Source organism: Gopherus evgoodei, chromosome 2 (genome assembly GCF_007399415.2).
Source record: "Gopherus evgoodei ecotype Sinaloan lineage chromosome 2, rGopEvg1_v1.p, whole genome shotgun sequence".
NCBI classification, from domain to species: domain Eukaryota; kingdom Metazoa; phylum Chordata; order Testudines; family Testudinidae; genus Gopherus; species Gopherus evgoodei.
Window position 1 is genome coordinate 258,742,825 of NC_044323.1, and position 17,674 is coordinate 258,760,498.

At 42.6% G+C, this 17,674-nt stretch overlaps 1 protein-coding gene across 6 annotated transcripts in view; it reads right to left on the minus strand.

The window, feature by feature from the left end:
* SNX31 (sorting nexin 31) overlaps nt 1–7,620 on the minus strand; it is a 71,370-nt gene extending 63,750 nt beyond the window's left edge. For 5 of the 6 annotated variants that reach the window (XR_003999188.1, XM_030553589.1, XM_030553588.1 and 2 more), the window contains exons 1-2: nt 7,310–7,620; nt 6,925–6,999 (exon numbers count right to left, since the gene is read on the minus strand). Coding sequence is in view for 5 of the 6 variants with exons in the window: in XM_030553589.1 (XP_030409449.1) it covers nt 6,925–6,999; nt 7,310–7,516 (282 nt within the window). In the remaining variant the exon portion in view is untranslated. The other variant, XM_030553592.1, reaches the window with a different exon arrangement.
* Between the last annotated feature and the right edge of the window lie 10,054 nt (nt 7,621–17,674).

The following is a 17,674-nucleotide window of genomic DNA, read 5'->3' on the forward strand; positions in this document are numbered from 1 at the left end:
AAAAAGTAACTGCTTTATGAATCAAAGGAAATATTCTCTGTAGGTAGCATATAGAACTGATTATTTCTGGTGACCATGTCCTTCAACATTTTGGAAATAGTAGATCTAATTCTCTCACCCATAGTTTTTAGTCTCAGATTGAAATTGAAAACAAGTTTTCCTGCCTTTTCAACTCCCAACTGGTTTCTCAACTTAGAATGAACTAGTCATTGAACTGAACTAATTGAATAAACTGAAATAAAGAAAACAGGTTCTCTGCACCTGCTGTCAAAAGCCAGTTTAGGCAGTGGTGTTATAGCTGTGTTAGTTCCAGGACAAGAGAAAGAAAAGGTGGGTGAGGTAATATCTTTTATTGGACTAAATTCTGTTGGCGAGAGCTGTGTAGCTTGAAAGTTTCTCTCTCACTCACCAACAGTTGTTGGTCCAATAGAAGACATTACCTCACATACCTTGTCTCTCTAAAAGCTAGTTTAGCACTTCAACCAACTCTGCTTCCAGGTGATTAGCCACTGACTTCTACCAGTTCAGTGGTCTGAGTGTTTAAAACTTGGGTAGCAAACATATACTGCTTGAATTTTCTTTTATTTAATTTGAATTATTTTAATATAGTATAATAAGTTGAGGCCTAAATATGATTGTCAATTTTAAACAGATTTTTTTTAATTAATTTGACTTTAAAAAATTGCTTCTAAAAATGGATCTTTAATCCATCCTGCACTAAACAATTAAAAAGCCCTTCTTAGGCTTCTGAATTTTCAGAAGCTGTTGGGAGACAGGCTGATACTGAGAGACTTTACAGACAGAGTCTGAAGGAGTTGGACATTCACAGATCCCGAGAATGGTAAACCTTGGGGAAAGGCAGGCCTGTGTATAGACAGGTTTATTGTTTAAGATTGGTTTTCTCAGAAATGTTTTTATTCTAAATAAATAACACTTTGCTCTAATCAGACTGTTTGGTTTTTGGACACCACTGTTATAGAACTGCAGGGCTGAGCCTAAGTCAGACCTAAAGAGATGATCACCACTGATCACAAGGGACTGCTACTAGGTACTAGCTTGAGAGTGAGAGAATCGCATGATTACAACCTGAGACAGAAACTGCTAGAAGCCCAAGACTTGAGAGGGAGTGCCCTCAAAAAGACCCAGAACGGTGAGAGATGCAGTTAACCTGGTGATGATGGCAGAGGATAGAGCCATGTGCTCCTGCTTGCAAAACTAGAGGCAACTTGGACAGTAAATAAGATACACAAACTCCCAAAAAAGTAGTTCTGAAATAATCCAGTTGTTTTAGTGATACTGTTTATCTGTGTCACTGTAACTGTTCATTTGTCTACTTAAGTAGCACCATTGAGACTATGGATAAAGCTGCATCCTGCTCTCCTTGAGTCTGTGTACGCATGTGTGTTTTCTGAGGCCAAAAGGCAATGAGTACCAGCCCTAGAAATTAAGTTTTCTGTTTAATATCTGAACAGATATAGCATAGTCCTCAGTTCTACAACCTTTTCCACACTACGATGTTAACATGGCTCCAAACTTTGTTCCAAGGATGCTAAGACATAATTCATTCTTCAGGCTTATTTTGGTCCTTGGCCTCTCTGGCAAGATGGCCAACAAAGTACTTGGTTATGGTTTTTGTCATGGGACAAGTGTCCTCTGGGACTAGGATTGAGATAAAAGTTATTGTCTGCTTGGTTGAGCATTACCACTAGAGCTGGTTTTGAACTGGTGACCTAGATATAAAAGTTTCTATAGCCCACGACCAATCTTTGGAGTCATCCAGGTTTCACAAGCCTGCTTTGTTTCAATGTGGCACTCTGGGAATAAAGAGCAAAACCAAGAATGAATCCGAGGAACAGAGGCATCAAAAAACTCATTTACAGAGAGAAAAGGTATTTGACAAGTGTTCATATCACAGCAGCCTCTTCAAGTCACTGGAAAGTTGGGGGAAGTGAGCTAGAACTCATCAAATCCTCAATTTGGGCACTGGATAAGCCAGTGGTTCTCAACCTATTTACCATTGTGGGCCACATCCACACAATATACATACACACACTCTCTCTCTCTCTCTCTCTCTCTCTACCTGTATGGGACTAAGGATGTCACATGGGCCACAGCTGTGTGCTGATTGGGCTGTAGGTTGAGAACCACTGGGATAAATACTCACAAGTCTGAAAAACACTGTTCTTCCGGCTATATAGCTTATTAGCATATCCCCTAGAAACAAAGGCTGACATTTTAAAGCTTAGGGCTTACATTTTCTAAGCTTGAGAAGCCTGAAGAAAAGTACTTAAATAGGTCCCTGATTGTGCAATTAAATCAACATATGCATATTCCTGCACCCCCACAAAGCCCCACCAACTTCAACTGCTTGACAAACACATTGCAGAATCAAGATCTATGTGGTCTGCTTTTCAGAAATATAAGTACCCTCAATTCCTACTGAAGTCTGAGTTACAAATGCTCACTAACTCTGGGAAAAGAAGAGGCCACTTATACAGGTGCCTAAATATACATTCAAGAGCTTCAACTGAGGGCATCCAAGCTTGAAATTTTGGACATGCAGAGAAAATCTATTCAAAATGCTGACATGATTGAAACATGGACTCATGAAATCCATATCAGACAGAAAACAAATAAAAGATTTTTAAGTTTTGTGGAAACTATCCAGAACAAAATTCTACCTTTTTGTTCTCAGAAATTACTACTTAAGTTGGACACTAAAGGAAGACTCAGTTGGAGTAGCTAAAAAGAAGACATGTATTGGGTCACATCTACTTAAATAAAAATAAAGAAATGAAAAAAAATTGTGTTTTAAGTCCTGAGTTTCATAAACATCCATCCAATAAAAGTTACAATGATTTATATTGTACATTTCAAAAATTCAGTTTCACAGAAGACAGAAGTGGAATTCAAGGGACACTTTCTGAATAAATGCCATTCTTGACATCCAAAACCAGATACAATTCCAGTGATAAATACAAAACTTCAATGTCAAGTAATTCTGTTATCTACAAAAACGCTGGTTTTCAAATTAGTTACATTTTCAATCAATGACATTGGCTTTTATGATGACTGCACTATAAGTGTGATCCCATACTGTGATGTTCCATTCTATAGCATCAAGAAATTTACACATTAAGTGGGGAGAGTGAAAAAGCAATAGAAGTGGGTCATTGGAGGCAGAGGTCTGCCAATGTAGAATGGCTTGCAAGATCAGGGCCATAATATTAAGGGATGGAACAGACCTCACAGACCAGGGGCTCTCGAACTTTTTCACTGCATGAATCATTATAGTATCAAAATGGACCACTTTAAACACAGAGATTGTCTCGGACACCACATCCCATAATCATGAAGACCACTTCCCTGATCCTTCATAACCACGTAACATCCCTGTCTCAACTGAAATGATTGCTTACAATTAGGGCTGTCAATTAAATCACAGTTAATTCACATGATTAACTCAAAAAAGTTAATTGCAATTTAAAATTTAATCATGATTAATTTCAGTTTTAAATGCACTGTTAAATAGAGTATCAATTGAAATTTATTAAATATTTTGGATGTTTTTCTACATTTTCAAATATATTAGTTTCAGTTACAATATAGAAAACAAAGTGTACAGTGGTCACTTTATATTATTTTTATTACAAATATTTGCACTGTAAAAATGATAAAATAGCATTTTTCAATTCACCTCATACAAGTACCATAGTGCAATCTCTTTATTGTGATAGCGCAACTTACAAATGTAGATTTTTTTTGTTACATAACTATGCACTCAAAAACAAAACAATGTAAAACTTTAGAGCCTACAAGTCCACTCAGTCCTACTTCTTGTGCAGCCAATCGCTAAAAGAAACAAGTTTGTTTACATTTACGCGAGATAATGCTGCCCGCTTATTTACAATATCTTCTGAAAGTGAGAACAGACATTTGCATGGCACTTTTGTAGCCTGCATTGCAAGGTATTTACGTGCCAGATATGCTAAAAGTTCATATGCCCCTTCATGCTTGGGCCACCATTCCAGAGGACATGCTTCAGCATGGAAGCATGTCCTCTGGAATGCCGGCCAAAGACGCTCGTTAAAAAAAAAATGCATTAATTAAATTTGTGACTGAACTCCTTGGGGCAGAATTGTATGCCTCCTGCTCTGTGTTTTATCCACATTTTGTCATATATTTCATGTTATAGCAGTCTTGGACAATGACCCAGCATGTTGTTCATTTTAAGAACACTTTCATTGCAGATCTGACAAAATGCAAAGATACCAATGTGAGATTTCTAAAGATAGCTACAGCACTCAACCCAAGGTTTAAGACTCTGAAGTGTCTTCCAAAAATCTGAGACGGATGGGGTGTGGAGAATGCTTTCAGAAGTCTTAAAAGAGCAACATTCTGATGCAGAAACTATAGAACCTGAACCCCCCCAAAAAGAAAAATCAACCTTCTGCTGGTGACATCTGACTCAGATGATGAAAATGAATATACATTGGTCTGCACTGCTTTAGATCATTAATGAGCAGAAAACATCATCAGCAAAAACGCATCTCCTCTGGAATGGTGGTTGAAGCATGAAAGGACATATGAATCTTTAGAGCATCTGGCAAGTAAATATCTTGCAACGCCGGCTACAACAGTGCCATGCAAACCCCTGTTATCACTTTCAGGTGATATTATAAACAAGAAGCGGGCAACATTATCTCCTGCAAATGTAAACAAACTTGTTTGTCTGAGTGATTGGCTGAACAAGAAGTAGGACTGAGTGGACTTGTAAAAATTTAGAGCCTATGTTGTTTTATTTGCATGCAGTTACTCTTTGTACATAACTCTACATTTGTAAGTTCAACTTTCATGATAAAAAGATTGCATTACAGTACTTGTATTATTTTTTCAGTTCACTTAATATTTTTATTTTACAGTACCAATGTTTACAATAAAAATACATATAAAGTGAGCACTGTACACTTTGTATTCTGTGTTGTAACTGAAATCAATATATTTGAAAATGTGGAAAATATCCAAAAATACTTATATAAACGGTATTCTATTATTATTTAACAGCAGGATTAATCATGATTAATTTTTGTAATTGCTTGACAGCCCTACTTACAATACTTCCCTAGTGGCCTTTTTCTATGTATTTGCAGCTGTCTTCATGCAATACAGCAGCTGGAGGAGGAGGAGGGAACCAACATTATGTTAACGTGCATGTTTCCACAGACTACAGTTTGAGAACTTCTGGAATAGATTATCCAGTCCACCTATCACCAGTACTGGACTGACCTCTGCAGTACATTTTCTACTGCTATTTCCAGTCTGCTGTTAGAATTGTTAAGCAGAGTGGCTTCCCTACGACGCTATTAAACATAAGTGATCTGGACACTTATTATTTCATATTTGTTACTGGATCAGAGAATGGGTGATCCAGAAGAATACATACATTAATGAAGAGCAACAGATTGTACATTATACAAAACAGCTTGTTATGTAATTATCTGTAACACTTACTGTTATCTGAAAATTATGTGATAAACCTCTCTAGGTATTTATAAAGCTCCCACTATCATTAATGGGGATTTTATCTTCACACCAACCCCGTGAGGAAGGGAAGTAATTATTCCCATGTTACAGATAAATAACTGAGGAAAAGGGTAGATTAATTGACATGTCCAAGATCACAGAGTGTCTGTAGTCAAGTTAGAAACTGAACCCAGGTCTCCTCAATCCCAGTCCAGTGCCCTATTCACAGGATAATCTTTCCTATGACTCTGACTCACACAGTCCATAGGTGTGTTAACAGCAGGACCTTGGCCCCAGCATACATAGTTGGAGCCTACATACTTGAACTCAAAACAATGTTAACACCTTCCAAGCAAGAAAAGTTTGAAAAAAAAAAAACCAACCAACCACCTATGATTTGAACTCTAGCATAGAGAGAACCTAAAAGAGGCTCTAGTGTTATTTATGACTCAGACAGGAATGCTGCAATAGTTTCGGATGTCCTAAAATCAGAGCAAGCTTCTTGTAGTCAATGATAATAAAAATAACTGTGTGAAACCTATTCCCCTGAATACTAGGTACATGACCATTACTCAATTCCTCTTTCATAGCTTTCAGATGTTGCCAGGTCTCAATAAGGAAACACCTTAAACCTTCACTGAGGAGTATTATGGGGAAAACGGAAAATACTTTGCAAAGAAAAAAGTGGGGGAAAGAGCTCATCTCTTGCATATAGCTCAGACCAGCACACGTGGGGTATGCACAATAAAAGCCAAAGAATTGCCATGAAAATAACTGGAAAAGTAGGAGAAAAAAATGAAAATCAGACTGCTTACAAAGGGGGAAGAGTTTGCCAAAGAAGTATTCGATTTGTAATCACCTCCAATTCATACTTCATATTACCTGTTTAAGTGTAAAGGAAATGGGGGACAACCAAAAAATTCCATCGCCATTACCCAAAAAATAGATCTTATTTGACACTAATATAAATTCCCAGCATATTGTATTTCCCAACACCCCTCCTCTCAATATTTCTCTGTGATTTGCTTCAGAGTTTGCCACTCCCTATTGTGCTGGGCACCTTAAAAATGTGTGTAATAACAAATACAACACATTCACTCCACAGCATCCAGACCTTTATGTATCTCCCTCCCACTTCAGGTACTACACAAGAAAAGCTCGTTACCATCCAGAGGCAACATTACAGGATATCAGCCTTTATTCATTTCAACAAGGTGAAGAAGAGCTGTGCAGCTCAAAAGCTCCTCTCTTTCACCCATAGAAGTTGGTCCAGTAAAAGATATGCTCTCACCCACCTTGTCTGTCCTCATTTCAATGTCCTCAAATTTCCATATTTGTTGGAAATTCCCATAGCTGAAGCTGGAAGGGCAGAGTGAAGGGGGTTGTGCTGGAGTCTCTCACCTGATCATTCCAGTGGTGTAGCTGGCTGTAGCGCACCTTGCAGAAGAGGAAGCCTTCCAGGTACACTGAGTACAGCTGAAAATACACCCAAGGAGCATCAGCTCCCCTGCCTGCACAGACACCTCCTGGCTCCCCTACCTACGCAGCACCCCCATCCTCCTCCTCCACACCCTCCCTCCCTCCCTCAATTCCCCTGCCTTCCCACACAGCTCCCCTCCCCACACAAGCCCCCCATTCCCCTGCCTCCCCACACAGCTCAGTTCCCCTTCCCGCTCAGCCGCTCCCGTCCGCCCGCAGCCATAACAGCGCTGCCCGGGAGCCGGGATCCCGCGGAGGCGCGACTCCCCAGCCCTAGCGCCGGGGCCGGACAGCGGAGATACTCAACCACGTAGCGGCCTCCGAACTTCTCCAGCAGCTGCTCCGAGACGGGAATGCTGAAATGCATCTTCATGGTGCCGCACACGGCCCGCCCGCGCTCCGCCTCGCCGGGCCACTGGGGCAGGGCAGCGGCCGCAGTATTTGTTTTCCCACGTGATAGAGGGGACGGCGGGAAGGTCTCCTCCCTCCTAAGGGCGGGGGGCAAACCGCTCATCCTGGCGGGTGATGCTGCCTTCGCGCCGCCGGCTGGGGTCTGCCACAAACTGGGGAGGCCTCCTGGCTTAGCCCCCGCTCCCAGGGCAGGAACAGCATCCAGCTCTGGCTACAACTTCCGCTCCTCTCCTCCCCCCGCCCTGTAGTTGGCCGGGTCCCTTCCATGGGTTTTATTTAGCCAGGCTGGGAATCACCAGGAGAGCGTTTCCCAGCCTACAGGTATCATTGGTCTGATTTCCTGTGCTCTCCTCCTCGCTGCCCCAAATGTGAGCAAGGTCCCTTGTGTGACCACGGATATAACAGTAGGGATGCAAGCAGGTAAAGGGCCGCTGGAGGCTGCCTTCCTTCTGTATGAGTTTTCCTCCCATCCTTCCTCTAGGTCAGAGGTCGGCAACCTTTCAGAAGTGGTGTGCCCAGTCTTCATTTATTCACTCTAATTCAAGGTTTCACGTGCCATTAATACACTGTAACGTTTTTAGAAGGTCTCATTCTATAAGTTTAGAGCAGGGGTAGGCAACCTATCGCCCCATGCCAAAGGCGGAACGCGAGCGGATTTTCAGTGGCACTCACACTGCCCAAGTCGTGGCCACTGGTTGGGGGGGGGGCTCTGCATTTTAATTTACTTTTAAATGAAGCTTCTTAAACATTTTAAAAACCTTATTTACTTTACATACAACAATAGTTTAGTTATATATTATATCCTTATAGAAAGAGGCTTTCTTAAAACGTTAAAATGTATTACCGGCATGCAAAACCTTAAATTAGAGTGAATAAATGAAGACTCGGCACAACACTTCTGAAAGGTTGCCGACCGCGGTCTAGAATATATAACTAAACTATTGTTGTATGTAAACTAAATAAGGTTTTTAAAACGTTTAAGAAGCTTCATTTAAAATTAAATTAAAATGCAGAGCCCCCCCGGACCGGTGACCAGGACCCGGGCATTGTGAGTGCCACTGAAAATCAGCTCACACGCATGCCATAGGTTCCTACCCCTGCTCTAGGTATTGGGCAGCTCCTAGTCCCAGCCTCAATTTTCTGGCTTTTCATTGCTTCCTGGGACCAGGCTTGTGATAATGAAACAATCAAAGAAACAGGTGCTTACCATCCAAGGAACCATGTTTTCAGACTCCCCCATGTAGTGAATTGCTTGTTATTTAGATTTTTTAGGGATGTTTAGAGCAATTGTATAAATATCATTCAGCCTTTGGATTTAATAAAGGAATTTATGGTTAAATGAGTGACATGGTAATACCCTGCACAAACAATAATAATTCCAACAGGTGGTCTGTCAGACCATGACTCCTCTCTGGCAGACTACAGGAGTTCTACCAGAGGGAGAAGCTTTGGCACTTTTAGCTGCAAAATCTCTCCCTCCTTTCTTGGTTGCCCCTTTTTATGGTGGAAGGAGACAGGGTTGGGGGGACTTACAGGTGAAGATGTGACAGCATGGAATACATCTGGACCAAACAGTGAGATCCATTTTATATTGTAACTTGCATTTTGGATTAGGACACACCCATTTGTGTTATGTGCTGAACTCATGTCTGAGGGCTTGTCTACACTACAGAGTTTTGTTGATAAAAGTCAGCTTTTTTTGACAAAACTCTGGAGGTGTACACACTACAATACTACTTCCGCCAACAAAATAAAGCCACCTCAACGAGGAACATAGATCTTTTTGCGGCAAAGTTAGATTGACAAAGTGTAAGTGTTGACACTGTGCTTGGTTATGTCACTTTAAATGGTCTTCAGGAGATATCCCACAATGCCCATCCTGACCACTCTGGTCAGCTGTTCGAACTCTGCTGCCCTTCATCCAGTTACACAGGCATCTGTCCCTGCCCTTTAAATGCCTGGGAATTTTTGAAATTCCACTTGCTCAGCATGGAGAGCTCACATCACATCTTCTCAGCTGACCATGGCAGCTCCATGCAGCAAATGCTGTCTCGCTTGGAGCACTCCTGAGTTGTTGGATCTGCTGGCACTGTGGGGAGAAGAGGCTGTGCAGTCCCAGCTCTACTCTAGCATAGGAACTTCGATACCTATGGTCAGATTTCTCGTGGCCCATTGGAGAAGGGCTACTAATAGGACACGCATCAGTTCTGTACAAAGATAAAGGAGCTGAAGCAGGCATATCAGAAGGCAAGGGAGTCAAACCATTGCTCTGGTGCTGCGCCAAAGACCTGCTGCTTCTACAGGGAGCGGGATGCCATCCTCAACAGCGATTCCACCTCCACTGCCAACAGCCACATGGATAGTTTGGAGGGACTGGAGACAGTGGACTCAATCCCGAGGACAAAGTGGTGGATGAGGAAATCAAGTTGGAGGACAAGATGGGACAGATGACAGGGTCATTCAGTACTGTGGTGAGCCAGGACCTCTTCTCAACCCAGGAAGGTTTGAGTCAGTCCCAGCACTCCATCTCTGGCACACATGATGCAGGAGAGGGTAGCTCTGGTAAATGATGTTTTTGAGTTAATGCTGCTCAGTTATATGAGGTAGAGCTGTCCTTTGCTTTCTTATATGTTAGAAGCAGTTAAAGGGCTAGAAATGTATCTGACTAGCTGTGTTTGAGTGTGCTTCACATTCCCCTGTGCAGCTACAGAGTGGGGCAGAACTGATTGTTCATGCACACTGAGATTTCACAGGAATCCTCCAGAGAGATCTCTAGGAAACTTTCCTGGATGTACTCATCAATCCTCTACCCAAGTTTCTTTGGCAGAGATGCTTTGTTCCTTCCCCTATGGTAGGAAACTTTCTCACATCAATTGGCAACCACTTCTGCCAGGACCAAAGCGGCACATTTGTGAGCAGCTTAGGGACTGGATATGAAGCCCACACCTGCAGGAGATGCACCCTTGCATCTTTGCATACCCTCAAGAATGAGATATTGGCTTCAATGACCCCCGCCTGTGGGAAATGTTGGCAGCATTTACAATTTTGTCCCTGGTCACTTACAGTTATCACCTTAAAAAAACATCTACACCCTCTGCCCCATCATGAGTTGCCCACCTCCAGGCCAAACTTATTATGGCTGTGTGCTTGTCAAGGGACAATGAGAAACTGATTTGTATGTTAAAAGAGGTGTACTTTACTATGATTCAATGCAGTGAGTGCACTAACCATCATGCTTCTGTTTATTGTTTATTGTGCTTCTGCAGATGTGGCCTTCAGGGGAACCCCCTACACATGAGTGGAGCACCTCCGCCAGATAAGGAAGTGACTGAGCAGGAACTGTTTTGAGAGGTGCTCCAGTCCTCAGATGATGAAAAACAAGAACACAGGGCATGGAGAGAGACTGTAAATGAACATCATAAAACAAACAGGCAGGACAGGAAGGAGATCCAACAGCGAATTTTTATGGATCAGGAGCGGATGATAAATGTGATGGAAAAGCAAATGGAGATGTTGAAGTCTGCAGGCAGAATATGTGCAGGCAGCCCACTTCCTGCAGCCGATGCAGAACTGCTTGCCATGCTCTCTCCAAACTCCTCCCACACATTCCTTGCATCTTCCCGGCCCTGGTCACTCCACTCCTTCGAATAGTTTCCAAAATGAAATCTGGAGTTACTCATAGCTATGAGATCCTACATCAGGACACTGCCCTTCACTATTATCTACTTTTACACCACTTGTTACTTGGTTGGTGAACTCTAATTACAGAATGCACAACCAGTTTAGGGTTTCTTAACAGTCTTAACAGTCTGCCCTGAGGTTGGTATTCTAGCTTGAGAGTCATTCCAGACAGTGGGTCCTACTTCACTTCAATTTCATTTATCACCCTACTTATCATCTCACTGGCAGTGGAGCAGTCAATGCTAGCCTTTGATCACCTCCTGATGCCAGCCTCCACTGCCCACTTGCTGAATTTTAAAACAAACACCTTTGTGCTTTCTCTCATGCGACCCCATGTGCACGGGAGGCTGTGACCATGGTCACTGGAAGAACTATACTGAGAATGCTCAGTAAGGGCAAACTACAAAGAGTAGAGCAGATGATCCCCACATCTGGTGGTTTATTCTGATAATTAAATTCACCAAGCCAGTAACAAAACAGCTTCTGTACTACCTCGCTGATTACCAAGAAGCCAAAATACAGTTCCCTTTAAGCAATCCAGCCTTTGGCTCCTAACCAGACAGCTAAGTCTATATAGTGAGGGTTATTTAAAACCTTATTCACCATATATAAAGTTCTACCAATCCCAAGAGACCAGATGCATTACCCACTAGGTCAATGAATATTTCAGATCTTACCCAAATACATACTTACAGCCAATTCTTATGAATTTAATCTAAAATTTATTTAAAAAAAAGAAAAGATTTACTATGGTTAAAGATTATCTATACAGATATGAGTAAAGTTCTTAGGTCAGTTTTATTAGCAGAGATGGTGAAATTGCTGATTTGTAAAAGTTCTTCCAGAATCAGTTCAATAGCTTATAGTTCAATAAGCAGTCCAGGTGCAGAGTTTGTTCAAATTCTTCTATGAGTAACTGCAGGGCTAATTCAGAGTAGACCTAGAGACCTCAGTCCTGCAACTTGAACTTCCCATGACAAAGTTTAAGCAGATCTGACATAGTAAGGATCAGTCCCCAAAGTCCCTTTACAGACGCTCCCCAGGTTACGCAAACCCGACTTAGGCAAACCCGCATTTATGGAAAAAGTTCCGTAAGCCTTTTTTTTTTTTTTTGTATAATTGTCAGGTATACGTCTCCAACTCATGCAAAATTCGACTTACGCAAGGTGTTCTGGAATGGAACGCTTGTGTAAGTAGGGGAGCATCTGCATAGCCAAAGCTCAGCTGATTAGCCTCTTGTCAGCAAATGATCACAGCAGGCATTCCTTGGATGAAGAACAGGTAATGTACATTGTTGTTTTGAAGTAAATCGCTATTTCCTAGGCATAAACTGATAATTAGTTACACTGATAAACCATAAGGCAATTAACCATTCAAATGGTTCATAGATAATTTACTACAAACTTCAAAGAGAAACACAATGATTTTATTACACTACAAGTTTCATCTAAATGTTAATATCCCCTTTATATCTCTAAACTTCTAACAAGATATAGGTAAACACAGACAAATACAATCAGTATCTACTTCTGATTGTCTAACAATAGACACTTAAATTTCAAGAACTCTAGTCTATCTTCAACGAATAGCCCTGTTTACCATTTCAATATTTTTCTACAATGTCCTTAAAAGGTTGCTTTTAGTTCTATCAGCCTGCTAGTTGCTTAACCTTCGCTGGCTCAGTGTCACAGGGGCCTTCTCCCTAAACATCCACAAAGCTACCTCATTATCTTTCAAATCCCTGGTCAAAACTCCTCTTTTCCATGACGCCTACAAAAAAACGTGACAAAGGTTAGGCTGCTGGTATACAGATACCACTGCATATCATAGTGACCAATATTCTCATCATTTCCTTGTGCTCCACCATCTGTCGGCTCTTGTCTTACTCTTAAATTGAAAGTTCTTTGGGGCAGGGACTGTCTTTTTGTTCTGTCTTTGTACAACACCTAGCACAATGGGGTCCTGGTAGAATGAAAAAATAAGTGAACCTATGCAATATTGACTTTTTCCTCTTAGCTGGGGGACAGCGGCATCATGATGCTGTGATTAGAGTAGCAGAGTCAGGAGTTCTGGATCTATTCTTTGTTCTTCCACACATAGGCCCTACTCCGAGGCTGAACACCCCTGGGAAAAAAATGGTGGGTGCTGAGCACCCACCAGCAGCCCCCCTATCAGATCGCCCCATCCTCCCACAGCATCTCCCACCTGCCTGCGGGCCCTATGGATCAACGCCTTCCCCTCCCTCCCCAGACCTCCTGTCCACTGCGAAAAGGCATGGCGGGGGTGGAGCAGAGGCAGGAAGAGGTAAGCCCGGTTGGGCCTTGGAGGAAGGGTGGACGGAGAGCGAAGAGACGGGGTGAGGGTGGGACCTAGGGGGAAGGAATGGAGTGGGGGTAGGGCCTGTGGCAGAGCTGGGGGGTTGAGCACCCCCCAGCTCTTTGGAAAGTCGGGGCCTGTGCTTCCACATAGTGTGCAAATTGCGACAAGTCATTTAACCTCTGTGTGCTTCATTTTCCCCATCTATACAATGGAAAAATTATGTTCTCCAACCCTTGTAAACTGTTTTGAGATCTATGAACAAGTGCTGTATAAATGCTCAGGGAGAGTAGCATATGTGCCAGCACTGAACAAAGCAACAAATGTGTGCAGGGATGAGAGGGAATTCTGCTGTCAGCTGGAGTTCTCCCATTCATTGAGTCCTCAATGAGAGCAGGATCAACCACCCAGACTAGCCAACAGACACCTAATTTCCATGATTTGTTTTACCTTCTAAAATATTTGTTTCAGTATTTTAAAGCTAACAGAATTATTTAGTTTAAAAAGATAATCTTGTAGTAAGTAGTAAAAGTGTATTGTTAACATTTCTGCTACAACCTCCACTCTGAAATGTCAGTTTACTCAGTAGGTAGGGCATTGTTCCCTCAGGATATTAGCCAGCTTAATCAGCAACTTCCTTCTATCTCACATTCCCTCAGGGCATTCTGTGTGTCAGAGGCTTACATTAGCTCAACTGATCTAGAGCAGAAAACAGGGAAACATTGATTCTCTGCAGTACCACTAAACACTCAGCCCTAAGCCGATTTTGCTGAATCCTCTAGCATTTCATTCCCTCAGCCCTCCCCCATCTTCCATTTTAGCCACAGCAAACATTTCAGAATTGGGATGAGAGAGAGTCAAAAGTCACTGCCCCTAGCCTGAAATGTATGGTTACTAGAATTAATTGATGGAATCATGTAAACCCCTGAGCAGCAGCTGCTCCAGGCATCAGTGCTCCAAGCGTGTGCCTGGGGCGGCAAGCCACGGGGTGCACCCTGCTGGTCCCTGCGAGGGCCGCAGTCAGGCAGCCTTCGGCGGCTTGCCTGTGGGAGATCTGTCAGTCCCATGGATTCAGCAGCAATTTGGCGGTGTGTACGCCAAATCCATGGGACCGAGGACTTCTCACAGGCAAGCCTGACTGCCGTGCTTGGGGCTGCAAAAAAGCTAGAGCCGCCCCTGCCCCTGAGGTTCTTAAGCAAGGAATACTTTAGTGTAGTCACACACAAATGAAATTACTTGGGTTTGCAAGTATTCTCTCTGGGTTTCTGCAGAGGGCCTGGAGATCTGGATAAGATTTTGGAGGCGAAATCTAATCAGTATCCCTGGTTCACGCAGCATAATCACAGATGCCTCTCTCACCTCAGATAGGCTGTGTGACTACCACATCAAAGGCTGTGTGACTACCACATCAAAACACAATCTGCATTTCAAAAAGTAAACAATGCCCTTCAGGTTGATTATGTTCCCTTACAGGGAATCAGCAACTTTGTCAGTGACTGTCATGGATAACTGGATATTGGAAGAGAGCCACTATCATTTTCCTAGACTAAGAACCTTGGCAAATAGGCTTTTGCCTTCTGCTCTAGTAACCAAGATTTTGCATGGAATATCAAGTAAATCTTCAAAACAAGAGTTTTATTTATCTTTAGAGATAATCCAAGTTATGATCCATAATTCTGACACACATTGCCAGAGTCTCATGTCCCACTGTTTCATGTGATTAGGGCTTATAAGAGACACTTGTTCTGCCAGGGTCTTCTATCTCCAGCTGTTCTGACAAACCTGCCTCTGCAGCTCAGAATACTTCAGATGAGGTAAGAAATTCTCCCATTTCTATGATTAATCTTTCTGTTAGGTTTGTTTCCCTGACATTGGATGGGGTTCTCCTTCTGTGGCCCTCCACCCTACTGCAGCAATGTACAAGAGCTGTAAAAACTCATTAGCCAGCCATGGGAGAACTCCTCCAGCCAGGCATTGTAGGCTTCAAGCACTAGCCTAGCAAGCATGAATGGGGCCATCTGTGAAGCTGGAGGGGGTGAGGTCATAATAGTGAACTGGAGAGTGCGGGGCAGCTCTGGGTTGTGTGGAGTACAATCCTGTAAGTCCTGCTAAAATTTAGAGCAGCTCCCTGGGCTACCTGTGACAGCAAGGACTATTTTGGCCCCTGCCTGGCTTAAAATGGGAGAGTACAAAGATGGCTTTAGGTGACCTTTGGCCTCCTGGATACAAAGCACACAATCTCAGCCTTTTTTTCCTGTTCTCTCAGAATCATACCTAAAACTTTTGTTGAGATGAAAATTCAGGCTAGTCTTGAAACTTACTAAACCTGAAAAGTGCCGTTCACCAGAGTATCTAGGCACAAGATGTTCAGGCTGCACTGACAAAAAAAAGTCTCTTTTCTTTTCACAATCAATAGCTGCAACTTGTTCATTCCTGATCACAGCTGGATTATGACAATCTGAGGCCCTAAATTATGTCAAGTGTAAGAGGCCCCATATAATAAAAAAATGAATATAAACACTAAAGCTTTATATTTGCATATATACAAAGGCGAAGTTGTAAAAATAGAATAATAATCTTCATTTTCAGCAGCCCTCTCTGTAACGATGACATCATGACAGAAATACATTTTAGACAAACTCTTTGAACTAATTGTGTATGTAAGTAAAGTAGAAGTAAACAATACAATTTACTAGAAGAGTTTTCAGAAAACTCTTCTTCTCTGTTGGGGCATCTAAATTGCAGAATTCCTTGTCTGAACAGGAAAGAAACTCTTAGAGAAGATAAGATGGCAATAGAGCAGTGGTCCCCAACACGGTGCCCACGGGCACCATGGCGCCCGCAAGGGCATCTTAATGCGCCTGCGTCCTGGCCCCTAGGAGAGCACCCACTGAAATGCAGCTGAATTTCAGCAGCATTTCAGCGGGGACGCCTCTCAATGACTTCACTTGTCCACCGCTGCAGTGGTCCTTCATCTGGCGCCCGCCAGACTAAAAGGTTGGGGACCACTGCAATAGAGGATACCGGATGTGGATAACCCACAGTCTTAAAATTCAACTATTAGTTATATTTATATGAATTACATCCAGGTAATAAGAAAATCATCAAAAAATTGTATGTGAATTGCATTTTTTCAATAAATTGATTTTTGTTTTTATAGAAGGTTATGCTGAATTATCTAATATTGGTACTAAAATTAGTAGCAGAAAGTTTTTTTTGAAAAAAAAACAAAACAAACAGTTATTCACCTTCTTGTAACGGTTGTTCTTTGAGATGTGTTGTTCATGTCCATTCCAATTGGGTATGTGCATGCCATGTGCACAGTCATCAGAAAATTTTCCCTTAGCAGCTCCTGTCAGGTTGGCTGTGGAGCCCCCTGAAGTGGTGCCTTCATGGTGCTCAGTATATGAGCCTGACAACACAGCCCCATCTCAGTTCCTTCTTGCCAGCTAATCCGACAGAGGGGTAGGAGGGTGGATATTGGAATGGATATGAACAACACATCTCAAAGTTACAAGAAGATGAGTAACCATTTTTTCCCCTCTTCAAGTGCTTGTTCATGTCATTTCCAGTCAGGTGACTCCCAAGTTAAGGAAACGCTGATTGGAGCACCGCTCTGCTGACAGCTGCATCATCTCTAATGTGCTGCCACAGTGAAAGGTGAATGTATGCACTGAGGACCAAGTAGCTGTCCTGCAGATTTCCGTGTTGGGACCTGGGCCAGGAACGCTGCTGATGAGGCCTGTGCCCTCATGGAATGTGCTGTAAGTATCAGGGCTGGAACCTTGGCCAGCTCATAGCATGTGCGGATACACACTGTGATCCAGGAAGATATTCTTTGAGATGAGACCAGGAGTCCTTTCATCTGGTCTGCTACTGCTACATACAGCTGGGTTGACTTCCTATCTACCTATCTCCTAGAACTGGAAGGGACCCTGAAAGGTCATCGAGTCCAGTCCCTTGCCTTCACTAGCAGGACCAAGTACTGATTTTGCCCCAGATCCCTAAGCAGCCCTCTCGAGGATTGAGCTCACAATCCTGGGTTTTGTAGGCCAATGCTCAAACTACTGAGCTATCCCTCCTGAACGGCTTAGCATGCTCGATGTAGAATGCTAGTGCTCGCCAAACTTCCAATGAGTGTAGTCTCTGCTTTCAACTACTGGCATGAGGCTTAGGATACAAGACAAGTAGAAAAATGTCTTGGCTAGTATGAAAGAGTGACACTACCTTGGAAAGAAAGTCTGAGTGAGGCCTGAGTTGCACC